Source organism: Gadus chalcogrammus, chromosome 14 (genome assembly GCF_026213295.1).
Source record: "Gadus chalcogrammus isolate NIFS_2021 chromosome 14, NIFS_Gcha_1.0, whole genome shotgun sequence".
Classification (NCBI taxonomy): domain Eukaryota; kingdom Metazoa; phylum Chordata; class Actinopteri; order Gadiformes; family Gadidae; genus Gadus; species Gadus chalcogrammus.
The window spans coordinates 4,746,042-4,762,679 of NC_079425.1; the positions used below are offsets into that span (position 1 = coordinate 4,746,042).

At 50.8% G+C, this 16,638-nt stretch overlaps 1 protein-coding gene across 1 annotated transcript in view; it reads right to left on the reverse strand.

The window, feature by feature from the left end:
- Positions 1 to 2,327: 2,327 nt before the first annotated feature.
- LOC130403937 (fibronectin-like) overlaps positions 2,328 to 16,638 on the reverse strand; it is a 27,052-nt gene continuing 12,741 nt past the window's right edge. The window contains 22 exon segments of the mRNA XM_056608485.1: positions 2,328 to 2,419; positions 2,643 to 2,767; positions 3,263 to 3,423; positions 3,924 to 4,007; positions 4,010 to 4,061; positions 4,762 to 5,144; positions 5,891 to 5,980; positions 6,865 to 7,053; positions 7,935 to 8,024; positions 8,114 to 8,293; positions 8,526 to 8,613; positions 8,845 to 9,035; positions 9,539 to 9,808; positions 10,442 to 10,558; positions 10,819 to 10,974; positions 11,385 to 11,546; positions 11,896 to 12,012; positions 12,508 to 12,774; positions 12,915 to 13,004; positions 13,441 to 13,632; positions 15,488 to 15,685; positions 16,213 to 16,299. Coding sequence (XP_056464460.1) covers positions 2,693 to 2,767; positions 3,263 to 3,423; positions 3,924 to 4,007; positions 4,010 to 4,061; positions 4,762 to 5,144; positions 5,891 to 5,980; positions 6,865 to 7,053; positions 7,935 to 8,024; positions 8,114 to 8,293; positions 8,526 to 8,613; positions 8,845 to 9,035; positions 9,539 to 9,808; positions 10,442 to 10,558; positions 10,819 to 10,974; positions 11,385 to 11,546; positions 11,896 to 12,012; positions 12,508 to 12,774; positions 12,915 to 13,004; positions 13,441 to 13,632; positions 15,488 to 15,685; positions 16,213 to 16,299 — 3,239 coding nt within the window. The 3' untranslated portion in view covers positions 2,328 to 2,419; positions 2,643 to 2,692.

Below are 16,638 nucleotides of genomic sequence, written 5' to 3' on the forward strand. Positions count from 1 at the left end.
AGGGCCTACAGCTGCTTCAGCACCTGGCTCTGTGTCCAGACCACTGTCCGGGAGACCGTAGTTACTTAGCTTGGCTATCTGTTACATTCCTAATGCTGTTACTGCACAACGTGATGCGGATGGGTCACCAGGGCACAACATGGCGTCCATTCCTATCCTACTAATGGAATAACAAACTGTTGGTTTCTTACTCATGTTTACATCTTGTATTAAAGCGCTGCTGTAGAAAGAGTCGGCTCTATTTTGTTCTTTTGGGCAACGTGGGGCTAATGGAGGTTGTGTTAATGCTATTATTATGAATTAACACCAATAGTCTTAACCCCTTTTTTGGATCAATACCATTATCTGGTTAGAGACTGATCTTGATTGCAGTTTTAGATTTATTGTCTTATTTTACTGGCGAGTAAACAAACAAGTGACCCTGATGTGGTGTTAATGGTAAGCAGCTGTTACAACAAACAGTCCTGTTTGAATCTGTTGACAATACAAGGCTAATTATATAGGGTTTATTAGTAGTACTTGTAAAATAAACTGCCAAGTTGTTTAATCTGTCCAGCTTTATTAAATTCAGATTCTTGTTACAGGAGCAGTACAAAAAAATACAAAAATAATCTTGCACACCCCACTACAGGCACTCGCACACACAGTGACAGGAAGTAAAAATAGTTCTGAGGAACATAACGAACTCACTCTGTCCACCACACACACTTCTAGCTCCTCCCTACTAAGAGACGGGAGGCCACGAACCAAACATGCACTTCCATGAACATTCCACTGCTTATTACAGCCACATGCTGCACAACAGTGCTTGATTTAGGACAACTTGTACGCTGCCATTAAGAATCATATTTGTGCCACAATACATAAAAATGGTGAGATTTATGAGAGTATAAAATAGGAGAGCGACATGCTCTCGGAAAAGGTAAGAACACAAACGCAGTGAAATACAAGGTGCTGTGCAATGAGAGAAAGGCACTAGGATGGAAAGTCAAAGCAAACGGTAGAACAGAAAATCTAGATACGAGTAGCAGAGCAACAGTTTCAGTGTGTTAGGCTTGTCGCTATGACAACCGGGGAACGGAAGATGATGGGGGGGGGGGGGAGATTCCTACTCCAGGGGGCTGTGGATGGCGTCAGCCAGCAGGTCTGGTCGGAGACATCGATGGGACAGTGTAGTTTCTAGTGGGACACAAGAAGGGAATTGAGTCGTAGGCCGACGGGGAAACTAAAATTGTCTATAGTTTTATACGTTCTATTTAATGTTTGGTGATTAATATGTACATTATTTTGTATGCTTGGTATTTCTTCCCTACCATACCAAGCCGATCCTCTGGGTCACCTAAACTTATTAGGTGACCCTAAACACTAAAGTCCATGTGGACAGTTTGCATGGTCTGACATTACTTGTATAACCTGCGACGTTAACCAATCACCACTCGGTACTTGCAGTGCTGGAGGCGGGGTGAGTGTGATTGACAGTGGGCCCTGAGCACCACACTCACCGGTTTTGAAGGGGTTGTTGTCCCCGTAGCGGACCGGCTGTAGCAGGCTGGCATCCACCCCTGTGCCCGGCTTGCGGCAGTTCTCACAACGCCAGCCCTCAAGAGAAACAACCAGAGAGAGCGTTTGGGTCAACATGGAGGAAGGACAGTGTAGGTAGGGGCTTGGGGGACGAAAGGTTCTGGGTTTGAGCCCGAATGACAAGAGTGTAACCTGTAGGCATCCTTAACCCAACCTGCGCCTTAATGACCTGTCTCTGTACTGTCTAACCCCCACCTGCTCCTTAATGACCTGTCTCTGTACTGTCTAACCCCTACCTGCTCCTTAATGACCTGTCTCTGTACTGTCTAACCCCTACCTGCTCCTTAATGACCTGTCTCTGTACTGTCTAACCCCTACCTGCGCCTTAATGACCTGTCTCTGTACTGTCTAACCCCTACCTGCTCCTTAATGACCTGTCTCTGTACTGTCTAACCCCCACCTGCTCCTTAATGACCTGTCTCTGTACTGTCTAACCCCTACCTGCTCCTTAATGACCTGTCTCTGTACTGTCTAACCCCTACCTGCTCCTTAATGACCTGTCTCTGTACTGTATGACCCCTACCAGCTCCTTAATGACCTGTCTCTGTACTGTCTAACCCCTACCTGCTCCTTAATGACCTGTCTCTGCACTGTCTCACCCATACCTATGACCTGTCTGTACTGTCTAACCCCTATGCCCCTTCTCTGCTACTAGCTAACCCCATTCATAGATAGATAATATATAATCAATGAATAGATGATAGGTGTCTTGGTGTAGGGTCGTGTCTCACCTGCTGTCCCCCAAAGCAGGAGCACGTGCAGATGGCTCCTTCGTACTCCTTCTGCCACTGCTGGCCCACATTGTACGAGTTGCCCTCATCGTAACACACCGATTCATCTACACACACACAAACACACACACACACACACACACACGCACACACACACACGAGCGCACGCACGCACACACACGCACACAGCTTAGTCAAGACACAACACAATACAGGCAGAACAAAACACACATCATCTTCTACAACACAACACGCGCAACACACCCAATCCAACGCAACTCCACACACACACCCACACACACCACCCCGGGAATCGAACCAGGAACTTACGCGGTTCACACTTGAACTCGCCCTTGCCGTTCCCAGACACGTGCAGCTCATCATGTGGCCGTTGTCGGCCTTGCGGTCCCACTTCTCGCCCACGCGGTAGTTGTGGCCGTTGTCATGACACCACTCTGGGGTGAAATAAAGCGTTGGTTAGGGGACGGGGTTAATATTCTTGTGTGTATTAGTATTTATTCACATATATCATGTTGTTAACATGATTGATCATGATTATTATACAGTTTGTTATACATGAATACTATTAATCATATTATTATATTCATTAAAATGATTGGCGATTCTGAACTACATGTATATATACTATAATATCCATTTTTCTTTGTTGTTTTGATTAATTTTCCTCTCATGAAGACCTTAAAACCTGTTTAAATCATATGAACACTGGTTCATATTATGTATTATATAAATAATACATTTATGTATTATATACTGTATATGTATTATTATATACATATGCATAATCTCAACGAATGGTGCCGACCGTAACACAAAATGGACGACGTCCTGACGGTTGTGTGTGTAAACAGTCGACCTCGCTGAGGCTCATATTCCTATCCACTACAGTCCTTTGGTGCAGCGCTGCATTGTGGGGGAGTGAGTCTTACTGGAGGAGTCGCAGCGGAAGTGGCCGCTGCCCATGCCCAGGCACTTGCACCACAGCTTGAAGCCCGTCTCGGACATGCGCTCCCACTGGGCGCCCACCTCGTGGTTGGTGGCCGTGAAGGCGTCGTAGCAGGAGTCGCTGCCATAGCCCCGCCTTCGCTGACTGCAGAGGGGGAGAGGTGCTAGAGGGAGGAGGGAGTGAGAGGGAATGAGGGAGAGAGAGAGAGATGAGAGAGAGATAGATAGGAGAGAGAGAGGGGCGAGAGTAGGGAGAGAGAGAGAGAGAGAGAGGGAGAGAGGGAGGGAGGGAGAGAGGGAGAGAGAGAGAGGGAGGGAGAGAGAGAGAGAAGAGAGAGAGAGAGAGGGAGAGAGAGAGGGAGCGAGAGAGAGAGGGAACGAAGCTAGAGATAGAGAGAGAGAGAGAGAGGAGAGAGAGCGGGAGCGGTGGTTTGATTAGGTTATGATGTGGAAAAAGAGAGAGAGTAGGGAGTGATTAGAATACAATAATATTTAAATCATATTATTATAATAGTTCCAGAATTTAAGGTTCAGGGAAATCCCGAAAGACTCTCAGAGAAGCTCGACATGCCATTTTCCAAATCGGCAGTCAGTACTGGGGTGTTGAGATATATCATGAAAGCAGGACCTAGTTTCTGGTCTCACCTGAGTTGCCGGCGGTGATGTAGGTGTCCAGGATCTTCTCCTTCAGGAGCCCCCTCAGTGCCTCCACGATGACGTTGTAGGAGACCCAGAGCTCAGGCCCACCAGGGTGGCGCCGGTGGCGGTGTTGGGCAGACGCATCTGACACACGACGAGACGAGATGCATCACTGAATCAATCACGCCTCGATGAAGCGCTTCACTCATTGATTGCCGGGGCTTCTCGACACTCGTTGGGCATCAAAACTGAGTGTCTCACTCAAACGGTAGTCCTACTCTCATGCCCCATCGATAACACTCCAACAAACACCTTCACTACCACCACGAGGCTGCAGGCCTACTGCCTCGCTCACCTAGAACTCCCATCTCTAATACCACCACCATATCCCCCCCCCCCCTCTCATACCTTCACTTCAACCGCTAGGGCGGAAGTCCAGGCCTAAAAAAATGTTTTGTTTGGTTCCGGTTTCCGACCGACCCTGTCAATTTATGTGTGACCCAAATTATGTTATGAGCTTTAAAAAAATAAATAAAAATTAGGGTTTTAAAATTATACATTTTTTTTGATGCAAACTATAATTACGTTTTGGTACAGCACCTCTTCATTCTGTACAAGGATGAGCGAATTTTCTCGTTTTTAAATGAAAACAACCTACCTATCAATCGCTGCCGCTGGAAAAAATAAAATAAAAAAATAAAATAAATTCCCTACCTACCCATGACCTCAACTGACAACCAACAGGAACCAAACTTTTTTTTTTTTTTATGCCCCATCTCTAATGCCCCCAGCAATCACACCCCCACTACCACCGCTACGCCGGCAGGCCTACTGCCTCGCTCACCTGGAATTCCGTCTCCCCACTCTGGGAGGGCGGGCGGCAGGTGACCAGGTAGGCGGTGCTTTGGCGGTAGGCGGGCCAGCGAACGGTGGTGCGGGTCTGGGCCTCCTGGGGCAGCCCGGTGGACCTCTCTATGAAAGCATACGGGTTAACAGCGGGCAGCTGGGGTTCCACCACGGGGATGCGGTTCCCGTCACGGTCGGGCAGCGGCAGCAGCACCAGCGTCTCGCGCTGGGGCTGGGGCGTGCCGCCGCCCCCGGTACCGCTGTACTCGTACTCCACGCCCTGGCCGTGGCCGTCCTGGCCCGGCTGGCCGCTGGAGGTCACCAGGATGTCGGAGGTGTCGGGTTCCTCGGGGCTGGTGGGGATAAGCGAGGGCTCCACTTCTATGCGGGGCAGAGAGGGTTAGCGGGCAGGTTAGACTTGGGGAGCGGCAGGGGGGCGCAGTAGCATGTCGCGGCCAGCAGGGGGCGATGTTTCTCTTGTGCAACACCGTGGGTGTTTGAGAAGTATCGTCGACACACAGGGGATGTTTTGAATGGTGTTTCCAGAAGGCATTCAAAATCACAGATACTGTTTGAAGTTTCCTAATAAACAGTATCCACTGATTGTTTAATTCACAGCCTCTAGTGTTACAGAGGTGGTGTTATCTCTGCAGTAGTACTCAGTACTCCACAATTCCAAATGCTTGGATTACTTACTTGCTGTGTCAGTTAGAGTTCTGACTGTCTGTAGGCTACTATCATTCTGTGAAAACCTGCCTCAAGTCTGATGGGCTTGCATATAGTGTATAGCACAGTACCTTTAGAAGTACATACACTTGTTATGCAAATTGTGTGCATTACCAGACACACACACACACATAGGCACACGCACGCAAGTGCATACTTACCTTTGTGCTGTTTCCTAGGTGTGTGGAGTTGCTGCATTGTTTGATCTCATGCATATTTTGTGTGTGTGTGTGTGTGTGTGTGTGTGTGTGTGTGTGTGTGTGTGTGTGTGTGTGTGTGTGTGTGTGTGTGTGTGTGTGTGTGTGTGTGTGTGTGTGTGTGTGTGTGTGTGTTTGTGTGTGTATGCGTGTGTATGTGTGTGTGTGTGTGTGTGTGTGTGTGTGTATAGCTTAAGCACTCACTGGTGTTGACTTTGCCCTCCAGGGCTGGGCTCTTCTGGTGGTTCTGCACGGCGTAGATCTTGATGAGGTACCGGGTGTTGGGTCTCAGGCCTGGAGGAACACAGTGCACAGAGTCAGACCTCACCAGTCCCACTCCGACCCCCCTCAAGGGCCTTCAGCAAGGCACGGGAGGGGCCCTTTATAATGAAGGGCCCCTAGGTCGCCACCACGGGATGTGATGTTGAACAGTCGTCACAAGCCATTTCAAAACTGAACAGTCCAGTGGTAGGCTGGTTGGTTGGTCTGTCTGTCCTACCAGTTGGTACAGTCCACTAGGCCGGCTGGTTGGTTGGCCTGTCTGTCCTACCAGTTGGTACAGTCTACTAGGCCGGTTGGTTGGTTGGTCTGTCTGTCCTACCAGTTGGTACAGTCTACTAGGCCGGTTGGTTGGTCTGTCTGTCTGTCCTACCAGTTGGTACAGTCCACTAGGCCGGCTGGTTGGTTGGTCTGTCTGTCCTACCAGTTGGTACAGTCTACTAGGCCGGCTGGTTGGTTGGTCTGTCTGTCCTACCAGTTGGTAAAGTCCACTAGGCCGGCTGGTTGGTTGACCTGTCTGTCCTACCAGTTGGTACAGTCTACTAGGCCGGCTGGTTGGTCTGTCTGTCTATCCTACCAGTTGGTACAGTCCACTAGGCCGGCTGGTTGGTTGACCTGTCTATCCTACCAGTTGGTACAGTCCACTAGGCCGGCTGGTTGGTCTGTCTGTCTATCCTACCAGTTGGTACAGTCTACTGGGAAGGCTGGTCTATATCCTACCGGTTCACCACTAGGTAGGCTGGTTTATCTATCCTACTAGCTCGGTGGGACCCACCCACTTGTGACAGAACATAGTATGCTGAGGTTTGACATCATTGTGGTTTCGGATGGGGAGAGAGAGAGAGAGAGAGAGAGAGAGAGAGAGAGAGAGAGAGAGAGAGAGAGAAACCACAGGGTACCGTGGATGGTGGCGTAGTTCTGGCCAGCGTGGGGGGACGGGCTGAGTGCGCGTGGGGGTCCGCCGGACTCCTCGTAGGTGACGAAGTACCCGCTGAAGCGGGTGGAGGGGGGCTGCCAGCGGAAGGACACGCTGGTGGGGGTCAAGGACAAGAACTCCAGGTTGGTCGGGGGCAGGAACGCCGGCGCGGCTGAGACACAGAAACATGGACATTTATTTGATGCAAACACAATTAAAACCTGAAAGTAAAAATAAGCGAATCCTTGATGTATATATGTTTCATGTATTAACATTTTATTATTTTATTTGTGCTTTGTTTTTCCTTTATTATAATCGATATGAAAGAGAATTGGTGACTAACTCGAAAAGGTTCATTTAGTCTAACTTGTTTAATTTATAGGTTCATGTAAACAGACTAGTATCTCTTTTTACGTTTTTTTCCGACTACTTCTACTTCAGAAGCGTCACAGCAACATCCGACGCTTCTGAAGAAGACTGCAGGAAGTAGTCGAAACACGTCAAAGGTAAAAACTAAGAGATACTAGTCTGTTTACATGAACATGTCAATTAATAGAATGGGTGACCATCCCTAGAGTGGACTGTCTTTGTGTGTGCCGCCGCACCTGCGGTCTCAGTGAGTGTGTAGGGGGTCGATCTCTGTGTGGTGCCGCACCTGCGGTCTCAGTGAGTGTGTAGGGGGTCGATCTCTGTGTGCTGCCGTACCTGCGGTCTCAGTGAGTGTGTAGGGGTCGATCTCTGTGTGGTGCCGCACCTGCGGTCTCAGCGAGTGTGTAGGGGGTCGATCTCTGTGTGGTGCCGCACCTGCGGTCTCAGTGAGTGTGTAGGGGGTCGATCTCTGTGTGGTAGCGTACCTGCGGTCTCAGTGAGTGTGTAGGGGGTCGATCTCTGTGTGGTGCCGCACCTGCGGTCTCAGTGAGTGTGTAGGGGGCGATCTCTGTGTGGTGCCGCACCTGCGGTCTCAGCGAGTGTGTAGGGGGGCGATCTCTGTGTCGCGCCGCACCTGCGGTCTCAGCGAGTGTGTAGGGGGTCGATCTCTGTGTGCTGCCGTACCTGTGGTCTCAGTGATGATGTAGGGGGGACTCTTCGCGTCCCCCTTCAGCGTGTACATGGCGATCTCATAGGCGGTGTTCGGCTGCAGACCTTCAGCAGCGAGGGGGAACCAGAGGGGTGGTCAACGAGGGAAACACGCGGCCCATCTCTAATCAGTCTCGGTCAGTCTCGAACCTTACCGGTCAGGGTGAACTGCTTCCTGTCTCCCGGGACCACCTCCCTGACGGGGCCGCTGGATCTGTCCACGGGCGTGGTGATGATGAGGAAGCCGGAGATGGGCTCCATCTTGGTTCGCCACACCAGAGTGAAGGAGTTCTCTGTCCTCTCCCTGACGACGAGCTGCCGCGGAGCGCTCACTTCTACACACGGCGGGGACAGCGTCAGACTCAAGGCGCTGGGCGTGTGTTTGTTTATCTGTGTGTGTGTGTGTGTGTGTGTGTGTGTGTGTGTGTGTGTGTGTGTGTGTGTGTGTGTGTGTGTGTGTGTGTGTGTGTATCTGTGTGTGTGTGTGTGTGTGTGTCTGTGTGTGTGTGTGTGTGTCTGAGTGTGTGTGTCTGTGTGTGTGTGTGTCTGTGTGTGTGTTTGTGTTACCTTGCAGTGTGGTGACTTCTTCTGTTAATGGTTGGCTGGAGAGAGTGTTTTGAAGCGCAAACACCTGGACAATGTACGTGGTTCCCACCTGAAAAACACACATGCACACACACACACACACACACACATACACACACACACACACACACACACATACACACACACACCCACAAGTCATATTGAGGAATGAAACAACAGGAATAAAAACTCCTAGCTTCCACAATTAGCGGGCGCCAGGTCGAAGGGCAGGGCAGCACACAAGGGGGGCGTGGCCAGGACAGAAGGGGGAGGGGAGACGTGGGCGGGGGGCGGGGCCTACCATCAGGCCGCTGGCGGTGGCGCTGGTGGTGTCGGGGGCCAGGTTCAGCTCCTTGGCGGGCCCCTGGTAGCTGTCCTTGGGGTGGAACACCACGCGGTAGCCCGTGAGCTGGGAGTTGGGGGCGCGCCAGGACAGGACCACCGTGGTGGCCTCCAGGGAGTCCACCTTCAGGTCCGTGGGAGCGGGGATGGCTGGGGGGGTCATGGAGAGAGGAAAGACAACGGCGGGACAAAACGATGAATCAGAATGCCAGGATTGCTGCCAAATTAAGAAGGGAGTTGAGGAGGAAGAACCTTCTAGTCGTTAAGAAGAATCATCAGTCGTTTTTACATTTTTGTTCGCATCCCCCTTTGTTTTGTACAAACAAAAAGGGCAAGTGTGTGTGTGTGGTGTGTATTTGCGGTGTGTACATACACGCGCATGTATGTATGTATGGCTGTGTGGTGTGTGCCTTTGTGTGTACGTGCGTGTGCGGTGTGTATGCGTGTGTGTGTGTGTGTGTGTATGTTTGCGTGGTTTGTACGTGTACGCGTGCGGTGTGTACGCGCGCCCGTGCATCTGCGTGTGTGTGTATCTGCATTCCGTGTGCTCGCGGTGTGCGGTGTGTATGTGCGCGGCGTGCGCGTGCATGTGCCAGGCGTGCGCCCCTCTGTGTGTGCGTGTCCGGACTGAGTGGCGGCTGCCCTGCTCCTACCGGTGGCCTGGGAGCCCACCAGCGGGCGGCTGGGGCGGCGGTCCTGGTAGGCGATGACCTTGACGGTGTACACGGTGCCGGGTCTCAGGCCGCGGAGCAGCGCGGTGCTCTGGTCGGGGCGGGGGGCCGGGCGCAGCTCCCGCTCACGGTCCCCGGGGAGGGAGTACATCACCTGGTACTTGGAGACGGTGCCGCTGGGACGCGCCCAGGAGATCCGCATGGAGGTGGAGTCCACGTCGGAGAAGCTCAGCTGCTTGGGGGCGTCCATGTCTGCGGACGCAGGGAGAGGGGGTGAGGGTGTGGCCCCCTGGGGCTCCGGGTGTGGCACGACCGTTGTGGTGAACGGTATTACTGCTGCATTGTTTGTCTTTATTTCTTATACCTGATGGAAGTATGTTTTCATTCCCTACGAGAGTTTTCTACTTTGCATAATAATAAAAAAAATATATATATATATGTATAATAATATATAATAATTAGACATATATATAATTATTTTTTTATACATTGGTACTCAAGGTGGGGCCCTATTGTTGTTAAGGTGGCCGCCTTAACCATACAGTGCTGTGGGAAACACTGCTGTAGGGTTAGGTTAATGTAATTATAGTAATTATCTATATTTATAATAATATTATATATATTATTATTATATATATTATTATATTTAAAATATTATATAATATTATATCTATATCTAGATATTGTTATTGTGTTGAATTATTAGGATTTTTGTTGTTACTCTTATTTTAATCCTAACTGTTGGTAATATGCGTTATTATACATTTATCAACATTAATATCAGTACAAATAGTATTCAGTGTAGATTTATCACAATGTCACAGTCCATTACAAACAAGCAAAACCAAAGGCCATTTCTGGTCATGTGACCAGGTCTCCACCAACCAGTGGTGGCGGTCTCCACGGCGGGCGGGGAGGCCTTGTTGTCCTTGTCCAGGGCGAACACCCGGACTGTGTAGACCGTGGACGGGTTCAGGCCAGTGATGGTCCTCTCTGTCTGGGCTGAACAGGACGGACAAGAGGACAGGAGGATGAGTAAGGGTGGCACCGAGGCCCAAAAAGAACGCGATACGTCACCTGTATTAACTTTATACATATTAGTGAATAAATGGTGATATGTTCATATTTATATATTTTGTATCTCACACACACACACACACTCACACACACACACACACACACACACACATAACAGAAGTATGTATCCACAACAAGAACCGGTTCCAGCGGCTAAAGGACCAGCCGACGCCCCGGTAACGCACCTGGGCCCAGGACCTCGGAGAAGGTGTCCCTGGGCTGGTTCTCGGGGGTGCTGGAGATCCTGTAGCCGGAGACGGGGCCCGGCGCGGGGCTCCAGCGGACGGTCAGGGAGTTGGTGGTCTTCCCGGTGACCTCCAGGCCGACAGGGCTGTCCATTTCTGGGGGAGGGAGACACGTCGCGTCTCAGAGCGCATCTCTAGCAGTGACACTCACTCACACTGGGGGGGACGGGATTTGGCCGAAAGAAGAATATTGGTCCTTTTTCTGCAATGTTCAGACAATAACATCTATCGTGTGTTTGTGCTGGTTTTATATACCATCCTTTGTTATTTCTTGAATATTTCGTTTTTTGTTTTGTACGTGTTGTCTTAATGCGACGTTTTAGCAAAACTTACAATTAATATTATTGTGCCAGCATTGACGGCTTTGTTTGCAACTGAATCCAAACGCCGGTGGCTTTTTTAATATGAGTTCAAGGCTCTGAACTCCCTTCTGTCGATTGGCTATATTCCCCTACGTCCAACCCTAGTGTCCCCTGTCGGACACTCGTCCCTGAACCGCTCCTCACCGGTGGTGTGTTTGACGGCGACGGGGGTGCTGTAGGAGGGGCTGTCCCCCCGTCCGCTGACGGCGTACACGGTGATGGTGTAGTCGGTGGCCGAGCTCAGACCGGTGATGGTGGCGTTGGTCTCCCTGCCTGGCAGGGTGAACTCCTGTGGGGTCTCCCCAGCTGGGGGGGGAGAGAAGGAGAGAAAGAGAGAGGAAGAGAGAGGAAGAGGCAGAGGGAGGGAGAAGGAGGAAGAGGGAGGGAGAGGGAGGGAGAGGGAGAAGGAGGAAGAGGCAGATGAAGGGGGAGGGATAGGGAGAGGGGGAGAGGAGAGAAGAGAGGCAGAACAAGAGGAGGGTGGGAGGCGGGGTGAAGGAGGGAGGGAGAGGGAGAGACGAAGGAAGAGAGGCAGAAGAGTAGAAGGAAAGGAGCACGTTAAGGTCGGTCGATTATTATTGCTGCTATTTGTATTGTTTAGATTGTGGTGTCGTGTTCTTTTGTACTGCTGATTGATGACTGAGTCAGGCTGTACCTTCGCTCCCGTAGGTGACCCTGTAGTACCTCACTGGGGCCGAGGGGGCGTCCCAGCTGATGCTGATCTTGGTGGGCTCAGAGTAGACCACCGCCAGGTCACTGGGGGCGTCCGAGGCTGGGAGACATAACACAGCTCTGTTATAGTCACCACTGTCGCCAAAGAAACCATAAGTACGCTGTTCAATGTTAAACGGTAAATTGACTGCATTTATATTGCGCTTTTCTAACCAGTTGACGCTCAAACTGCATTACAATATTATCTAACTTTCACCCATTCATGCACACACACACACACACACACACCGACGGCGGTGACATCCATGCAAGGCAACAGCCAGCTCGTCGGGAGCGATCAGGGTGAGGCGTCTTTCTCAGGAACACCTTCGACACTCAGCTAGGAGGAGCCGGGGATTGAACTGGCAACCTTCCGGGTTCCAGCCAACTCCGCTCTACGTACATCCCGGGCCACATTCTGCCCCAGTCAACATAGTTTGAGTGTCACCATCTTTTTTCATATTTTTGACGCTTGCAGACAGACTGCAGCTAGGGAGGGCTGCGGGAATTTAACCCAGGACTTACACATATGTATATAAACAGCACTAGTACTCACTAGTGCCCTGAGTGCCGGTCAGAGGTAGGCTTTCGTCGCGGGCGTTTACGGCGAACAGTGACACCAGGTACTCGGTATCGGGCTCCAGGGTGGTCAGGGTGTAGTGGTTCCGGCTCGGGGGCAGGCGCTCCTCCCTGACCCGCTTGTTGTTCACCTGCTCGTAGCGCAGCCGGTAGCCGCTGATCACGGCCGTGGGCGCCACCCAGTGGACGGTGAAGGAATTGGTGGCGATTTCAGAGAAGTCCAGACCGGTGGGGGAGTCCAGGGCTGGGTGGTGGTGGGGGGTGGGGAGGAAGAGGTGGAGGTGGAGGAAGGGGGAGGTCAGAGCTACACACAGATGCACGAACAACTACAAATGCACAACCACGCAAGGAACCGAAAACAGCTATTTTGTTTGTCCAACTCACTGGTTTTCTGTGTTGTTGTGACCGGCACGCTCTCTCGGTCTCCGAACACAACCACCACGCTGATGTGGTACTCGGTGTAGGGCAGGAGGTCTGCACGGGACCACAAGAGGAACACACCAATGTCTAATCACTGACAATAACTAGGAAAAAGAAGGTGCAGCAAGAAACAGTTTTACCCAGTCCTGTAACCTGTGAGCATATGTGTCTTACTAGACATATAAAGTTATAACTTTAAACAGATATCATGATGATCAACATCATCATTGATACAAAAATGACTGCAGACTGCAACAAAGTGCTTCATGTCCGAACCAGACGTGTACAGTAAACAGGATGTATGCAGGAAGTGCACATGTGGCTCAGGGTACGTGAGCAGATGCTACAGTACAGTGGAGGACAGGAAGTAAACAGGAAGTAAACAGGAAGTGTAACAAGAGTGCAGTATAGTGTACAACAGGAAACATACAGGGAGTGAACGGGAAGTACAGCGCCGCGGGTTAAAAAACGGTGACAGGAAAGCCCTTACTCTGCAGCAGGACGGTGTTGGTGGCTCCGCCCTCGTTGATCTCTCTCACGTCCTCGTCGCTGGCCACCGGGTGGTAGCGCACCACGAAGCGGGAGATCTGGCTGGGCGTGGGCACGCTGGGGATGGTCCAGGTCACCCTCATGTGGTCGGCGCCCACCCCTCCGACCCTCAGGTTCTCCGGAGCGGGGACGCCTGCGAGCGGCGGGGGGGGGGGCGGTTTAGTGACAGCAGCGGGTCAGAGCTGGGATTAAAGAGGAACTGGCAGGGGGGCGACCCCTGTTTAGTTAAGTACTGTAACTAGCTGCCATGGGCGGGGAGAAACCAACGCTTTACCCCTCCGTGGTGAAGGTATATCAAGGCTTAGAGAGGAGTGGCTAACCTAATCTGACTAAACATAAACACGTTCCTGTCAAAATGAAGGCTTGGCTGTAACATCTGCGCATTCATTATTATTGCATGCGATTTTTTGCATATCGATGCATGCGTTACATGCATATTAATATTGCTTGTTTCAATGTGCATGTTAAAGGTTATAGGTTTAGCTCATGTTACATGTCAATTAGGAGTTTATGTGCAATCACATGTTCTGGTTATTTTCCATCACCCCCTTCCCCCCCCCCCCTCCCGTTCCCCCCCCCCCAACCGGTAGTCAGTAGAAGCGGTTAAATCACCCGTCTGCGTGTGCATTGTGTGTGTGACCGGCGTGCTCTCGCCGTTCTCCGTCACCGTGGCGACACTGATGTCATAGTCCACGCCGGGCTCCAGGCCCACCAACGTGTAGCGGCCCGTGGACCGGTCGACCGTGTCGCGCACGATGGGCTGGCTCCCGCCCACGGTTACCACGGTGATGCGGTAGCCCGTGACGGCGCTGTGTGTCAGCGGGGTCCAGCGCAGGCCCATGGTGGTGTCAGTAATGTCCACAAAGTCTACGCGGAGCGGCGGTATGGCTGGTTTGAGGGGTGGAGGGGTGAGGGTTGGAGGGGTGAGGGTGAGAGGGGCGCGTGCAGAGGGGCGGTGAGATTAAGACAGTTAAGCATCACCGTGCACCAAGCCCCATTGAAGTCTCAGTGAGGGTTTAAAGACAACGTGAAGTTGATGGTGTACAAGGATGTGTATTAGATTCGAATTAGGTTTTATGGTGGGGTTGGCGAGGCCAAAGATGTATGCACTCATCTGCGTATGTTTGGGAGATGACAAGGACTTCGGCTCTGTGTCCTAGTAGATGATGCCCATAGTGTTTATATTGGTGGAAGATGGTGTGCCCAGCCCATGGGAAAATATTGTCCCAGTCGAAAAAAATGTGTCTATATGCAAGTGAAGGTGAGATGGTTGTTTGTGTTCATTTCACGTTGTCTTTAAGAATTAAATTAAATTAATTCCCATTCTTGTTAAAGCATTTAAACACCCAGAAACAGCATTAAGTGAAACAGTAGCCATGCTGAAATGAACAAGAGTTATCAATTCCCAAGTACAGTCATTATCATACAACTCCTAAATTATGATTAAATCTCACGGGATGAATTAAATCATTTCCAACATGTAAGTATAATTATTCCCAAAGGTAATCTAATCTATAACACATTCAAAGTTGCATGCATATGCTCGACATTTGGTAAAACTAAATTCAGCCAATGTTAGTAGAGGTGTGCAAATGAGTGAGATTCAGTCTAAAGTAGCGCGGCAGGATTGTCTCGTGGTGAGGTGTTGGACTCCCAGACGAATGGTTCTTGTTGTGAACCAATATGTCCTTAGGCATCCTTGACCAAGATGCCCTAACGTCTACCTGCTCATGATGCGTCACTTTGAGTCCTGCTCCTGCTAGGGATGCTATGCTAACAGGGAGTTCAGCTAGCTAGCCTAAAAACAGCATGCTAACAGGAAGTTAGCATAGAGGTGCCTCAGGATCCTGGAGACCTACCTTGTGTCACCGTGAGAACAGGGGAGTTAGCATGGCGTCCTTCGGTTTAACCGTGGATACTATTAGAAGGGAAGTTGGCCACGGTAGCCTATGGACGCTATGCTAACAGGAAGTAGATGGTGGTCCTACCTGGCGTGACGGTGGTGGACACTGGCTTGCTCTCCTGGTCTCCCTTCACCGCCACCACACTGATCTCGTGCTCCACCCCGGGACTCAGGCCCTCCAGGTTCATGGAGGTCTGGTCCGGACCCACAAGCTCCTCCAGGGTGTCTCTTCGCTGGCCCTCGACGGAGGACCCGTGGCTCGTCACACGGTAACCCGTCAGGGCTGCAGGCACAAGCAGCGTTTAGAGAGACGAAGGCCTACTAAAGGCCCAGCTAATGGCCCAGTGAAGGCCACGCTAAAGGCCTAGCCAAAGGCCAGCTAAAATGATAGCTAAAGACATGCTAAAGGCCAGCTAAATGCCCAGCTAAAGACCTGCTGATGGCCCAGCTAAAGGCCTAGCTAAAGACCTGCTAAAGGCCAGCTAAAGGCCCAGCTAAAGGCCGGCTAATAGCCCAGCTTAAGGCTTAGTTAAAGACCTGCTAAAGGCCAGCTAAAGGCCCAGCTAAAGTTATAGCGAAAGGCCTGCTAATGGCCCAGCTAAAGGCCTAGCTAAAGACCTGCTAAAGGCCAGCTAAAGGCCCAGCTAAAGTTATAGCAAAAGGCCTGCTAATGGCCCAGCTAAAGGCCTAGCTAAAGACCTGCTAAAGGCAAGATAAGGGCCCTTCTGTAGGCCAGCTAAAGGGTCCCAGCCCGGGCTGGACCGGCGGGCAGTGAACCAGAGGGGTCGGGGGTAGGAGGGTAATAATTGCCTGGTGTGTTGGAGCGGCTCCAGCTGACGGTCCAGCTCAGGCCGTTGGGGTTGGTCAGGACACTGAGGTCAGTGGGGGCCGAGGGCACTGGAGGGGGGGGGGGGGGAGGGGGGGGGAACACCATAAGGTTATGAGGCTAATACAAGATAAGGTATTCATCTCGGGTGGGATGGGAAGTGCAAATCAATCAAGACAATATTAACAAAAGAATAAAAATCTATAAACACACAATAAATCCATTTCGTCTCTGTCCAAAATAATCTCAATAGAATAGATAAATGTCCCAAAGAAAGGAGCATATATATGATCTTCTTAAAAAAAAATGAGGTAATGGCTGGTTTGTTAATTAGTGCCAATAAACATAATATCATATAATATAAGTCAGATAACGGCAGCCAATCAGGAACTAGTTTCCAAAGGTGACTC